This window comes from Limulus polyphemus, unplaced genomic scaffold (genome assembly GCF_000517525.1).
Source record: "Limulus polyphemus unplaced genomic scaffold, Limulus_polyphemus-2.1.2 Scaffold13, whole genome shotgun sequence".
In the NCBI taxonomy this organism is placed as follows: domain Eukaryota; kingdom Metazoa; phylum Arthropoda; class Merostomata; order Xiphosura; family Limulidae; genus Limulus; species Limulus polyphemus.
In genome coordinates, this window is record NW_013665623.1 from 714,405 (window position 1) to 728,171 (window position 13,767).

The 13,767-nt window shown below is 31.2% G+C and overlaps 1 protein-coding gene across 2 annotated transcripts in view; it reads right to left on the reverse strand.

Moving 5' to 3' along the window:
• Nucleotides 1-12,672, reverse strand: part of LOC106456917 (zwei Ig domain protein zig-8-like) — a 262,886-nt gene extending 250,214 nt beyond the window's left edge. For both annotated transcript variants that reach the window (XM_022382871.1, XM_022382876.1), the window contains exon 1: nucleotides 12,339-12,672. In XM_022382871.1, the coding sequence (XP_022238579.1) occupies nucleotides 12,339-12,444 (106 nt within the window). In that variant the 5' untranslated portion in view covers nucleotides 12,445-12,672. The remainder of the gene's footprint in view (nucleotides 1-12,338) is intronic.
• Between the last annotated feature and the right edge of the window lie 1,095 nt (nucleotides 12,673-13,767).

Consider the following 13,767-nt stretch of genomic DNA (forward strand, 5'->3'; position numbering starts at 1 on the left):
AAAAAACTAAATATACATGTATCTACACACCTATTCTAATTTGCTATAGTCATACTTATCTTTATTACGCTTATATATGTTCTGTGAATATATGTTTAGGAAAACACCTACAAGTACAATAAATATTTTCCTCCACTAACATTTAGCGTCATGATTGATTCTAGAAAATGTTATTGTATAAACTACAGAACTATTAATATTAAACACATTACCTATAAATCTTTGATTTTATTGTAATTTTCATACATATGGATGTTGGAGTTTCAATCTAAGGAGATGAAAGTTACATGTGGTACTGTTGTAATTTAACAGTTTCATCAAAGTTCAATTCTTAATTCAATTTCCTGCTTTTATGTTTCATTAGAAGTAGCTTACGTCCAAAACTGTCCAAACCGTCACAGCTAGTGAATGATAGTTTGTGAGGGGGGGGGGGATTCTGCGTTTTTGCAGAAACATTTTTTTTTTCAAATATATCAGTGACATAAATGCTTAGTGCTCTATGATTATCATAACTTCATAGTGGAAGTAATTTTGTTTCATTTTATTTTACTAAGAAAAAAAAGTTGGGTTCTTGAAACCATCTATGTCCGAGGCCAAAATTTGGAAATTAGTGTATTTATGAGGACAAAATATGTTGCCGTTCTAGTTTAAACTAATATAATGAAAGGGTTAAATATGTTTTGGTGAAAAAAGGTTTTTATTCCTGCTTCCTTTCTTACTTTCAACAAATTCCATATATCTTGACTAAAGCTGTAAACAAATCTGATACAAAATCAAATATCAAGGAAACTATTAAAAAACTCACAGTTTTTTTTTAAAAAAACAACGATTATTTTATACACAATTCCATAATTCTCTGTGGTATACATCGAAACATGTAGAGTGTATGAGATTGTTTTCCAGTCTCATTGGTTTTTTACCACTTTTTATTCTGTACAGTAAGTTATTGAATTTTATTAATTTGGAGACTGGAAACAATCTAATTTTTTTATAGAATTGTGTATAAAATAATCGTTGTTTTTTTTTAAATTTGTGAGTTTTTTAACATTGACAATTACACACGTGCCGAAAAAAAAATCAAGGAAACTACCTATATAAAAACTTTGGATATGTGGATGAGCTATATATTATGAATGATCATTCTCGCCTATTGCCTAACTGAACTTGAAATATTTTCGGCAGGGCGTGACCCAGCACTCGGTCTGAGATTTATAGTTTGTAGCCTGTTGCGGCATAAATATGCCCTACTTTCTGGGACCATGGGTACGCGTTTAAAGTGACAATCAAATCTTACCCACTGTTTGGTTTGTTTGTTTGATTGTTTGAAGTTAAACACAAAGCAACACATATTACGCATTTTAGTACATCTGCAGGTCTGTTCCTATTGCTCCGTCTAGTCCTAAGTAATTTGCTGATCAAATGTAATATATTTTTTTCTAGACAGAAATCTTTATTACTAATGTTAGACGTTGAGTAAGATAACGATATTTTTTATTTTAAATAACCGAAGTAAATAATTTGGATTTTTCATTTTATAAGTAGGTAGCGTCTGAAAATAAATTATATATAAAATACAATTATTTATATTGTAAATGATAGAATTTGTAAACGTCTATCATACATGGAATTTATAAATAATTAATACCCATCACTTTATTCTGAAATTCAAATATAATGTTTGAGATATTAATAGATGTTATATGGTTTTCATTAAGAAATATAAATTGATTTCAATACATTTCATTACAAAGAAATGTGTAAACAACTTGTTCAGCTCATTTTAATGGAAACTAACTAACTAAGTCTATAGGCTTTAAAACATTTTTACTTGGCTTACAACAATATTTGAAAATAAGCAAATCATTTATTAATAAGTATATAACATTCCACAGCTAAGTATAATCAAATCTGAAAAAGTGATATTTATATCATGATTCTACTTAGTTTTTATAATTTTCGTATTGAAGATATAGAACTTTGTGCTAATTAATATATAACTCTTCCCTGTAATGTTCACAACGTTATGGTTTGTTTGTGCTTAAATCCATAGCTACACTATGGGTTATCTAGGTTTTTCCCAAAGCGGGTATCAAAACCCAATTTTAACGTAATAAGCACCTCAGCGAGAGGATGTGCCGCTTTATGATGATTATAAAAACCCATGAATAAAACAAAGTTGAATATGTTAAGGTATGTCAACGACACTATATCTGCCAATCCAGCGGCGACGAGGCCTTTCAGCCAATACCAGGGCAGATCAGGCTGACTGAAACTCTACAGGCACAGTAGTGGTCCATCTGCTATATGTATATATCATAAATTTTCATATCCAACAACTGTTGGGGTGTAAGTGACATTTTGAAATAGAAAGGTAACTTGCGAATATAATTCACACAGCAACAGATAAATTGTAAATTATCATATAAATTATTTTAATATGTTTTTCCACATGAAGTTTATCGTTAATTGTGAATAATTTATATTTGGGAATACATTATATGAATTTGTTTTCTATTTCTATGCATGATTAAACACTGATAAGAACTTCATAATTAGATTTCTTTGACATTAAACTACATTTTATTAATAGTCAGCAATTGGGCAGCGAAAATATTGAGATTATATACCAGAGATTTACGTATGTCATTAAAGGAAGAAATTGATTAGAATGTGAAAATATATTAAAAAAGATATGTTTATATTGAATGTTTCCCTTGACTTGAAACAAAGAAATCTTCCGAGCCTTTTATAATTGTAGTCATTAATAAGGAAAATCGAGAAGTAGGAGAGAGCAAAATACGTGATGAATTTTCGTTACTTCTTGTCTTTGTTATCTATAATCTAGTATTACTTAGAATGCAATACGTTTCTATAGAGTTCAGTAACATGAAACCCTATAAGTGGTATTATATGGATAAAAATTATAAAAATCCGAAATTTTAATTTATTTATTCTAACTTATTTTGGGGTTTAAGAATGTCACAAGCAAAATACAAAATACAGGAGCATGTTAGATGTGTTATATAAAACTCAAACAATTAAAGAAACTGTGGTATATTATTTTTTAAAGAATCTGTTATGTTAAAGATTTTGATCCATAACATTTCCTAGTTCCTTCAACAATTTTCCAGCCGGATATGAAGATCACTAATCCATATATGCATAAAACAGAGTTGTTCAGCTTCCTCTCTAGTATGTCAAAACTGGTTCGGAAGAAATAGCTGAACCAATGAAATTTGATTGAAGAAAACAATAGCACACGGGGTTCTCTCAATGATCAAATTTAAAGGAATAATCATTCAGACGTATAGTTCGAATTTGGAAATCATTTCAATTTTATAGCCCCGATACCTCAAATGAGAGCTCATCTAAGGAGGTCGTTAGAAAAATACGTGTAGCCAACGACAAACGAAAGAGACGTTTAGTTCTGTACATAGCACGGGTGCCTTTGCATCAGACTAACGGGTCGTATGCTACAGCTCAAAATAGTGGAAAAGATAGCCCACACTGCAATTTGAACATTAGTTTTAAGCCCGATATTATCGAGTAGCTTTGTCAATATAGAACATTAACTTCAATATTTGCTATAATTTCGTAATAAAACACAATGTTTATTTATGTTACCGATTAATTTATCTTATTACCGTAGATCGATTATTTTTGATGTAAATATAAATTGCTGTTTAAGTAATGGTTAATGAATCAAAATGAAAGTTTAGACAGAAAGTTTAGTTTAGAAAGTATGCATAGCAAACACAAATCATATTGTTCTGTAAGATACTACAGGAAGAAGAAAAATAAAATAAAATAAACAGCGAGTTTTCTTAACAAAGATACTTACAGCAGTTTTTAATTATTTTGTTTTTGTAGAGCAAAGCCACATTGGAATATCTGCTATGTTCACAGCGAGGAATCGAACCGCAGATTTTACCATTGTAAGTCCGTAAACTTACTGCTGTTCCACCGGGGGACCTTACATCTATTAAATTTTATTTTAACGTTGACTCTACTCATCTTTATTTTATAACAAGCAGAGATGACTACTGCTTTCTTCAAGATGTTATCTATAAAATCACTTATACATATACAGTATAAATGATATAGGCATACTTAGCTTTTGATATCACGAAACATCACTATTAACTAAAACTATTCTGAAAGTGAACTTTTTAATCTCGTTGTTTTATCTTCAGTCCACACCTTCACACAAAAATTTGTTACTGCAAGACAGACGTTTTACAGGGATTATGTGCAAGTGTTCATTATTATTTTGCCTTATATGTCATTTCAAATTCTCTTCACTCGAAGTAGGACTACTCTTGGGAGAAGTTATAGCCAAAGTGTTAGTAGACATGAAGCCAAAAGTGGTAAAGCCACACTCAAATAACCGCTCTGCTATAGTAATGCCGACCACGTTTGCTCACAGATTACTTTCTACGTTCTGAAATTCGAATACGGCTCTAAACATTTATTTGCTCTAAGAAAATTGTCGAAATTTCACTTTTATAATCTCACTTTTACTTGTCACATAGAAAACTCATATTAAAGAAAAAGTCAAGAAGCAAAACCATAAAAAACAGTTATTTCCTTCTAAGACAATTCAATAAATGTTGTGTTACGTGATTGTGGAAAAAGCAAAGAAACAAAGACGTTGTTTACTTTCTATTCATTTTGTGCAGCCAGTCCCATCTAGGAACACACAGTTTTGTTTCTTCGTTAGAATATTTGCAATTTAACTCATTTCATTGAAAACGTACCAAACAGTTGTGTGTTTTTTGATGCTTTGATATATTTGCGTATGTACAAAAAATGATATTGACACTTTCGGTTCATATCTATATTATACATCAAGAATACCAGCTCTTAAAATAATATGTTATATTTGTCAGTTGGCCTCCGGTTGGCCAGCGGTAAGTTTACAGTTTTACAACGTTAAAATCTGGGACTTTTTTGCGGTGGACACAACAGATAGCCCAATATGGTTTTGCCTAAAACAAACAAACCTACAACGAATTATATTTATAGGACTATTAATTTTGCTTTATTGGGTTCTAAGCTTAAGCTATTTATATATGTTTTCACTTTTTATCAGAATGTTTATTTTCCAAGTGCTTTTGTCACCATGTTGAATGTGGTTAGTAGTTTCTTTTTGTTTACTTGTTTTTATCCATGTCATCTGTATTTATACAAATAACTAATTCGTGGATTATTCTTTCAGATAATGACAATTCAGAACCGAAATCTTTAAGCAGTAAGCAATAAAAAAGTTAAGCCATTGTACACATGTAATTTTGTTCACGTGCACATATCTTCTAAGTAACTTACAGTGGATAAATCTGATTGAAATATCCCAAGGAATCATGTGTGGAGCAACCGAATTATTCAGAATTTAAGATTATTTTGCAATGAAGCTTCTATGAAAAATTTTATATGTTAAATCTTTTCAGATACAGTTATTTACTCTAGTCTCTAACGTTATATTATTTCATTCATAGTTTTATTTGTTGTTCGAATTTCAAACACTAGGGGTTTCTTCGCGTTCTATGAACTTTTTTTTTTGTGTACAAAACAGCTGTGTTCTGGAATACAAATTTAGCATATACATTATGTATATAGATAAATTTGCAACGGGATTTTTTGTTTAAGAAAAAAAACTCGCTTTTTACTGAAAGGAAAATTAAAAATATCAGGCTATAGGTCAGAGATTCTTTATGAATTTTATTTTTTGTTTAAGTATACTTAAAGTAGCCTGCGATACAATTCACTGGGCCAGTGTTAAGCTTGGTAGCTTATATTTCGAAATTTCCGGTTTTCTCCCTGTTTTGAGCATAGCACAGATATCTCATTGCAGCTTTGTACTTAACAACAAATAAACTACCGGCTGATCATTATATCATGTTATTTCTTGATATTCCCCTCAGGATTTTTATACCTTATTACATATTATCAGCATACACTCGATCATGCATTAGAATCTTGTCTAAAACCTAATGTTTACAATATTTTCTCAATATGACTAGATTAATTCCATACAGATATACATGATAAAAAGTTGTACATACATAAAGAATTGCGACCAAACTGAACCGAACAGCATTGTATTCACCGTGCTTTTCTACGGAAGCAACTCGTAATATTGCCACGTCTACACGTTTCAATCTAGTTATTAAACTCAAATACTGTCTGGTTGTTCAAGCATGGACTCACGCGGTCTGTTAGTTAAGATATCCTGACTGTGAATCCGATGACTTTTGGTTCATGACCCGTGAATACACTTTAAAAGTAACAGCCACATCCCACTATTTGATAAAAAAAAAAATTAGCTGCTTTCCCTCTTGTTTAAAACTAGCGATAGTCACGCGAAAATTGCCCTTGCGTAGCTCTGTACGAAATTCTGCAGGAAGGGAACATGAAAAACGTATAACACAAATACCTGAAACAGGAAAGCTAAAATAAAATGTTGCTTTGGATTTTTCTTTAAGCTCTCCTTCATAAAACTATCTTTACCATATCACAAACACAATACCTCTTTATTAAAAGATGCATGGCTTTAAAGCTTTGGAATAAACAGTTAAATAGCTCACAATTTTAATGTCGAAGTATAAAACTTACTATATTCTTAAGCTTTCCGTAAGGAAACATCGCCCGTATCAATGTTAGGCATGTAATATCAACACAACATTAGCAAAGTTGTGATGACAAAAGAAGTAGAGGAGAGGATATTGTATTGAATGCACAATGGATAGAAGTTTTATTTTTTATTCTTGTCCCATGAAATTGAAAACAAAAACATCGGCAAAAACTTTCATCAAAAGTTCTTATATTTTCCATGGTTTGATTTCCTTTTCGTTCGTTACTTTAAAGAGTTTTGTTGTTATTGATTGTGCTGGAACAGATATATTCGTAACTAATTCATGTGCTTTGGACGTGAGTAAAAATTGGAAGAATCAAACATATGTCTTGCTTTTTGTTTTATTGTTTTCCTACAGTTGTTTTCATCCCTAGATTGCTAAAAGAAAATGTAAGATATAATAAACAAATATACGGTTTAGAAAGAAAATTAACTTTTAATGTTTTCACTTTATTCACTTAAAGTGCATTAAATGCAGCAGAAACATGTTTATGTTCCGAATTCAATAAAGATTTTAAACGAAATAACATTAAACGAATGACGCTTCTCTTCTAGTCTTTCATACTGCCCAGATGGAATATTCGCATAACTAGTACTCGAATCTGTGTTTCTATACATGTTATTTCATAAAATCTAAAACTATCGAGTTGGGATGCAATTCTAGTTAAATTTATCAAAAGCAAAATAAACTACAGTTTGCTTTATAAACTACTAAATATATCAAGGTACTGATATTCCCTTCATTTCTTAAAGATGTTGCAGGTAAAACTCCTTTCTATAAATCATAATTCGACATTACCTAGGCAGAGATTAATCAAGGTTGTAGTTAAAAGGTGTTACAATTTACAACTAATTCCTATAGATAATAATGCAACATAATTTAGGCGTAGTTATAGTTAAAAGGTGTTGTAGATCACAACTACTTGCTATAAATCATGAGCTACATTTAAACATCTTGTGGGCCAGAACTACTTTCTGCAAATTAGAATGTAGGATCATCTATGCAGAAGCACAGTTAAAATATATTGTAGGTCACAATTACTTGCATAAATCATAATGTAATATGATTATAGTTAAATGGTTTTATGTGTCATAACTACTTGCTATAAATCACAAAGTAACAAGATCTAGGAAGAACTACATTTTATTAACATGTCTTGTGAGTAACAAATAATTTCTGTAATTTAGAATGCAGCATGATCTAGGAAGAACTACATTTTATTAACATGTCTTGTGAGTAACAAATAATTTCTGTACTTCAGAATGCAGCATGATCTAGGAAGAACTACATTTTATTAACATGTCTTGTGAGTAACAAATAATTTCTGTAATTCAGAATGCAGCATGATCTAGGAAGAACTACATTTTATTAACATGTCTTGTGAGTAACAAATAATTTTTGTAATTCAGAATGTAGCATGATCTAGGAAGAGCTATAATTTAGCAACGGCCTCATTTTACTATCACAATCGATCAACTGTACATACCGCGTTAACAGAAAATACATACCTTAACCTTTTCTTATAATATTTCTATTTATGTTTGAAGAAAAAATAAAGTACAGCAAACTGAACACACTTAAACTGACTAAATTCTTTGTCAACAAACCCTCAGCGAATTAACGATTATTCATTACAGAATGGTTTATCACTTAACACATATTATTTCAGTATTTCTACACCAGCATTAGATCTGTATACACAATCAATGTAAAATTTGCTGATTTTTAAAATCATACTCGCTGATTTATCACTAATATTGTATTTAAAAAGATCGTAAGGATCTAGTGCATAACACTTACCCCAATGTATTTATGATAAAACACTCAATTTTGTAATATTCACATAACTAGTAACTTTATAGCATATTTTTTTCTTCATTATAGTATATAAAACATGATCCATTCAAATACCAAGTAATCGAAAAATCAACCTTCTTGCATACTTCTACATTTTAAAGTAAAGTCGACATAATTATGTGGATTGCTTCTGCTGAAAAAATAATTATTTGGTAGAAGTTGTAGACTGTAGCAGATTCTGATATTTTGTGTTCACTAACGTCCCAGTAAATGTAATATCGTCAATAAACAATACTGTAAATCTCATTAATTCCATAAATTATTGTACTTGTAGTTCCAATAAGGTTCTTTCAGAATTTCTTTGTGATAGTTAAACGGCTAATAAGTTAATCAACTGAATTTCATTAATCATATATTTAAAATATTTCAACTGTTTTCATGTATGTTTATTCATAACTTTATGACAAGTCTTTATTGTAGTCTTGCTATAATTCAGAAAACTTCTTAGTTCATTACACATGTTGACTAATCTAGTACAGTTGCATTGCTAATAATATATGTTCTCATTAATGTCGCAGGTGTAATGCCATTAAAATTCATGCTACTCTGTCTCTCTTTTCTGCGTGATATCAAGATTCACAGTTTTTGACTGAGCATCAATAAATCTGACAAAGAGAGTAAACCCGACCACAGAGTGTACTGATGGTCTTAGGTGTTTAATTACCTTTACCTCCCACCCATTATGGGCATAATGTTGATAAGAACGTTCGTTAAAGGCCAGTAGGAAATGGTTAATTGCTAAATGCACGACTTGATGTTATTGTAATGCATATGTGGGGAAATACATTGAAGATATTAAACATTCAAATACTATTGTTTTCCTTTTTTTTTAGTGTGTGTCTCATTTCTCTCATGCCCGTTTTTCGTACTTCCGGTTTTGACTTTCATAATCAAATAGGACATCCGATTAATATAATAGCTGTAATAACAACTGATTAATGCCACATTTTAAATGTTGATAATATATTGAAATCTTTAAATTTCTTAATTTATTAACACAACGTTGAAACTTATGAGTGTAAAGAGAAAGGCAGTTTATAAATAACTTGGATTGTAACCATTTTACACGAAATCCTAGGAGTATATTGAACACAACCCTGTCTACAAATCGAGTAGTAATATTCCAGATGGATTGCAAAGAACAAGAACATTAAAAAAAAGAAAAGCAGATCGTCATGGCAGCAGGCCTCTGTTAATCGATTGCGCACGCCTGAAATAATTTAGCGGAACTCAGTACAGTGAAGCACCCAGTTTCGATAAATCGCTGTGGAAAGAAGCGTAAAGGGAACCTCTCTTAGTTCTCTGTAAGCAAAACATATTTTTAAGCAGTTGAAATACACAAATTGTTTAGATTAAGAAATATATTTTACATTTAGTTAGAGTGAAAATAATTTTAATGAGGAAAAAATATGATGCTAGTCCATTCATGCCACAATAAACTTTGGACTTTTCATTAACTTCAAATTTAAAACGAATTACTTGGATAACCTGTTCATGTAAGCATCATAACGTACTTTCAAGAAAATCATATGGAAAATATACGAAATGGGCTGTTAAAGATAGCACTGGTAACAGAAGTGGTATGTAAACATCCAACCATTAAATATCCATGTTCACTTTTCAGTATACATTATGTTTCATATACATATATTTGCACTACATTTGGCAAAGCAGTATTAAAATTCTTATCCAACTAATAAATTAGTAATAAAATATAACTTAGTTTAACCTCATGAAACAGTAAAAATCGGTCGTGCATGTCTTCGTTATTCGCAGCATTCGAGACAAAAAGTTACAAGATATGCATAGTAATTAACATTCAATTTTTGAGAGACAAGAATAGGACCTGCAAAGGATCTATAATATATGCATGATGATTGACTCTCCAGGTTTTAACATAGAATAAATGATCCTGCAAAGCAGGTATAAGATATGCATTGTAATTAAATCTTCAGTTTTATTAATTATTATATTTTCTGGTGTATGGAAAAAAAAATGCAACTCTAAGCATTCATGTCGAGATTGCATCATCGTTGTTTTTCGAATTTCGCTATAATTATCTGCTGTATTTTTTTCCAAATTTCTGAGCAAATTAACTAGGGTTATGATCTTGACATGCTAAAAATTTAAATTCACGGTACGAATATTTATAAAATTTTGGTATTTCTTAAAATAGCTTACGCTACAGTACTGTAAGTGAACTCATTTGCAACAAAGTAACAGCTAGAAATATCAGTATATTAGGATATGTAGTAATTTCGTTTTATAATTGGTTTAATATATAGTAGGTCAATGTGTTATACATATACTTTACTTAAATATAACTTTTTGTCGCTCAGCGGTAGGCTTGATGGCTTATAACTAACATTTACAGATCGATACATGTGACGGGGTCATAAAATATACTCCACTTTGAGGCTTTGCGCCAACACAAGTAAGTATTATGTATAATAGCAAGAGAAATGACACTAACACCATTACTCGAACGTTACTGGATGACCGAGATACTTGTGTAATAACTTGTGTTGTTTGCAGAAAAATAATATATATACATATGTGTGTGTGTATGTGTACAGTCAGGATTGCTACAGAAAAGTCATACAAACAAACCTAAGTATGCAAGTCTTATTTCATAAAATATATGGCTAAATAGCACAAACTATTACTTTACGTAAATACTTCTTTGCGATCTGGTCCTAACACAAATGTAATTTGAAGAATATCTGTTTATTTCAAATACTCAAGCATAGCTACACAAGAGCTATTAATGGTAGTTGAACATCATTTTTAGCTGAAGACTTTAGGGAAGTCATTTAGTCAATGCTTGTTGTCTACTCTTCAGATATGCTTGTCGAATAGCGGGTTTGACCGTCACTCTGATAACGAACACAAGGTTTTAAAGTGTGGATATTGATTTTCTATGGTAACGAGACCCGAGCCATAGTCCTTCGGATCCACAGTTAAAGTCTCTGAACAGTATATTATACTAGGCCCCATTCCAAGAATGGAAAAAAACAGCAGCACAGAATCATTGAACAAAAACAAACCAAATGATCCGAAGCTTCATTTATCCAGTTTTGGGTCAAATTAGTTTCAAAATGGCCGAGAGTTATCTAATGTTTAGCATGTATGGAAACAGATCAGAAAATTCATGGTTTGAAAAACTCGGTATTACTCATAACTTGTCCTTCCTCTGACCAGTTTTTAATTAGGGATGGTCAGGCTTGAATTTAAGGATCTCTGGGTTTGTTTACCCATTGTCATATAAGGTACGGTTCAGGTTAAAATGACCAAATATCGACTTTCTAAGCCTAGGTACATCGGTATTTTACCTATATTCTATTGACTTACCCATGTTAAATAGTTAAAAAGCAGTTTTCCTGCGAAAAGGTATATAATGAGGAATAACAGTAATATGATTTTATTTGCTTGTTTTATATAACATATAATAGTCATATTGATTTTTAATGGACTAAGCTTTGACAAAGTTTCTTTTGGGATATACTATATATGCAAATATCCAAATAATTTATATTGAGAAGATCCATTTAATTCAATGTCAACACTACTTAGTCTAGCAGCGTCAAGATGAATGATCTAATTGTTAGTCTATGTCAAGAGAACTGAGGATCTAATAATGTCAGCCACACTCAGTACGATTGATGTTGAAATTTTATTTTCACTTTTCCAACAACTACGATATACGAAATTACTTATCATTAAAGTAATAATTTGTTACGGAAACCACGCTGTGTTTTAAATTCATCATCATCAATACTTACGTATTTGCCACAGTATTATGTAAGATCTATATTATTATTATTATTAACAAAAAAAAAAAACACTTACCTTCGACATTTGTCAGTAAAACTGTGATTAATGTCCCTAGGGTCATACACAAGCAAATACGTTTTTTCCTTTCTGACATGATAACATTGGGCCACGTTTGAGCCATGTCTGCAGTTCAATATTTAAAATAAAGTTGTTTCAGAATGAGGTTATTTTTGGTAAGAAGAGATGACTTGAATAGATCATCACACACAACTAGATCTAGTCTTCAGAATGTTGCAGTTTGAAACACTACACGGCCGTGTTCGATAGCTAGTTTTTCGGCCTCAGTTTTCTACAATACGCTTACGTATTTTGTTGTAAAACTAACGATAACCTACCGTACAACGCGTGTTCTCAGTGAACTACTGCACGAGAAGAAACCAAATAGGTTTCACGAGTGATTTCTACTATCCATGATGAACAGCGTCACCTAGTGGTAAATGTCTAAAATTGGTAAGTGCATCGCCAGTTACTACATAAAATTGCAGTTTATTTTGGCTTTCTGCCAGATCTACTGTGCTCAGGTGTATTACCGTCAACAATAGGGATTAAAAATCTCTCGTCTACGGAACTAGGGACGAACGAGTTTAGCAAGATGAGCTCGCTGACAAGGTTGTGAGTTTTTCAAGAAAAAATTAAAATCTTCGCGTTTCGGTTTTCCTAACCGCTAGTTACTCCAAAACGAGTTTTCTCACGAGCTAGAATAACTTTTCACTGAAATGTGTATAAAGTAAAAGAAAAATCAAATATATACATAACTTGATATTAGCTGTCAAATATATTTGTATGTTTTGACACAAAACGGCTGTAATAACCCATTTTCATAATTGTTGTGACATTATACATATATACATATATATATATATATACATGAAATTAGTTTTTTATTAATATCACGCATTATTAATGCTAATAATGTTCTTTAAAGATAACATACATTTCGTAGCCGTAAACAATTATAACTAACAAACAGTGAACGTCAGTGGTAAAATACAAAGATGCTAACAATGTCAAAGGATTATATATATATATGTGTGTGTGTGTATCAAAACAAAATATCTTAGTTGTGGTATGGACTGTCACGCGCTTTAAGGACATTTATAAGCATTCTAACTGCCTATGAAATCCACAACAATAAAAGTATCTCGTTTAAGATAACTATACGTAAAATAATAGTTTAATAGTGAGTCAATAGACGTTTTGGGAATGCGAAACACGTTGAATGTTTTAAAATGTCATAAAAAATGTTTTTGTTACGAATTATTAAGATTTTAATGTGGATTGTTTGTTTGTAATCAAACACAACGCTACACAATGGGCTATCTGTGCTCTGCCCACCACGGGTATCGAAACCCGGATTCTAGCGTTGTAAGTCCGCAGACATACCGCTGTGCCACTGGGGGCTTTTATGTGGATAGCTGATACATTCCTGCTTAATTGTGATATG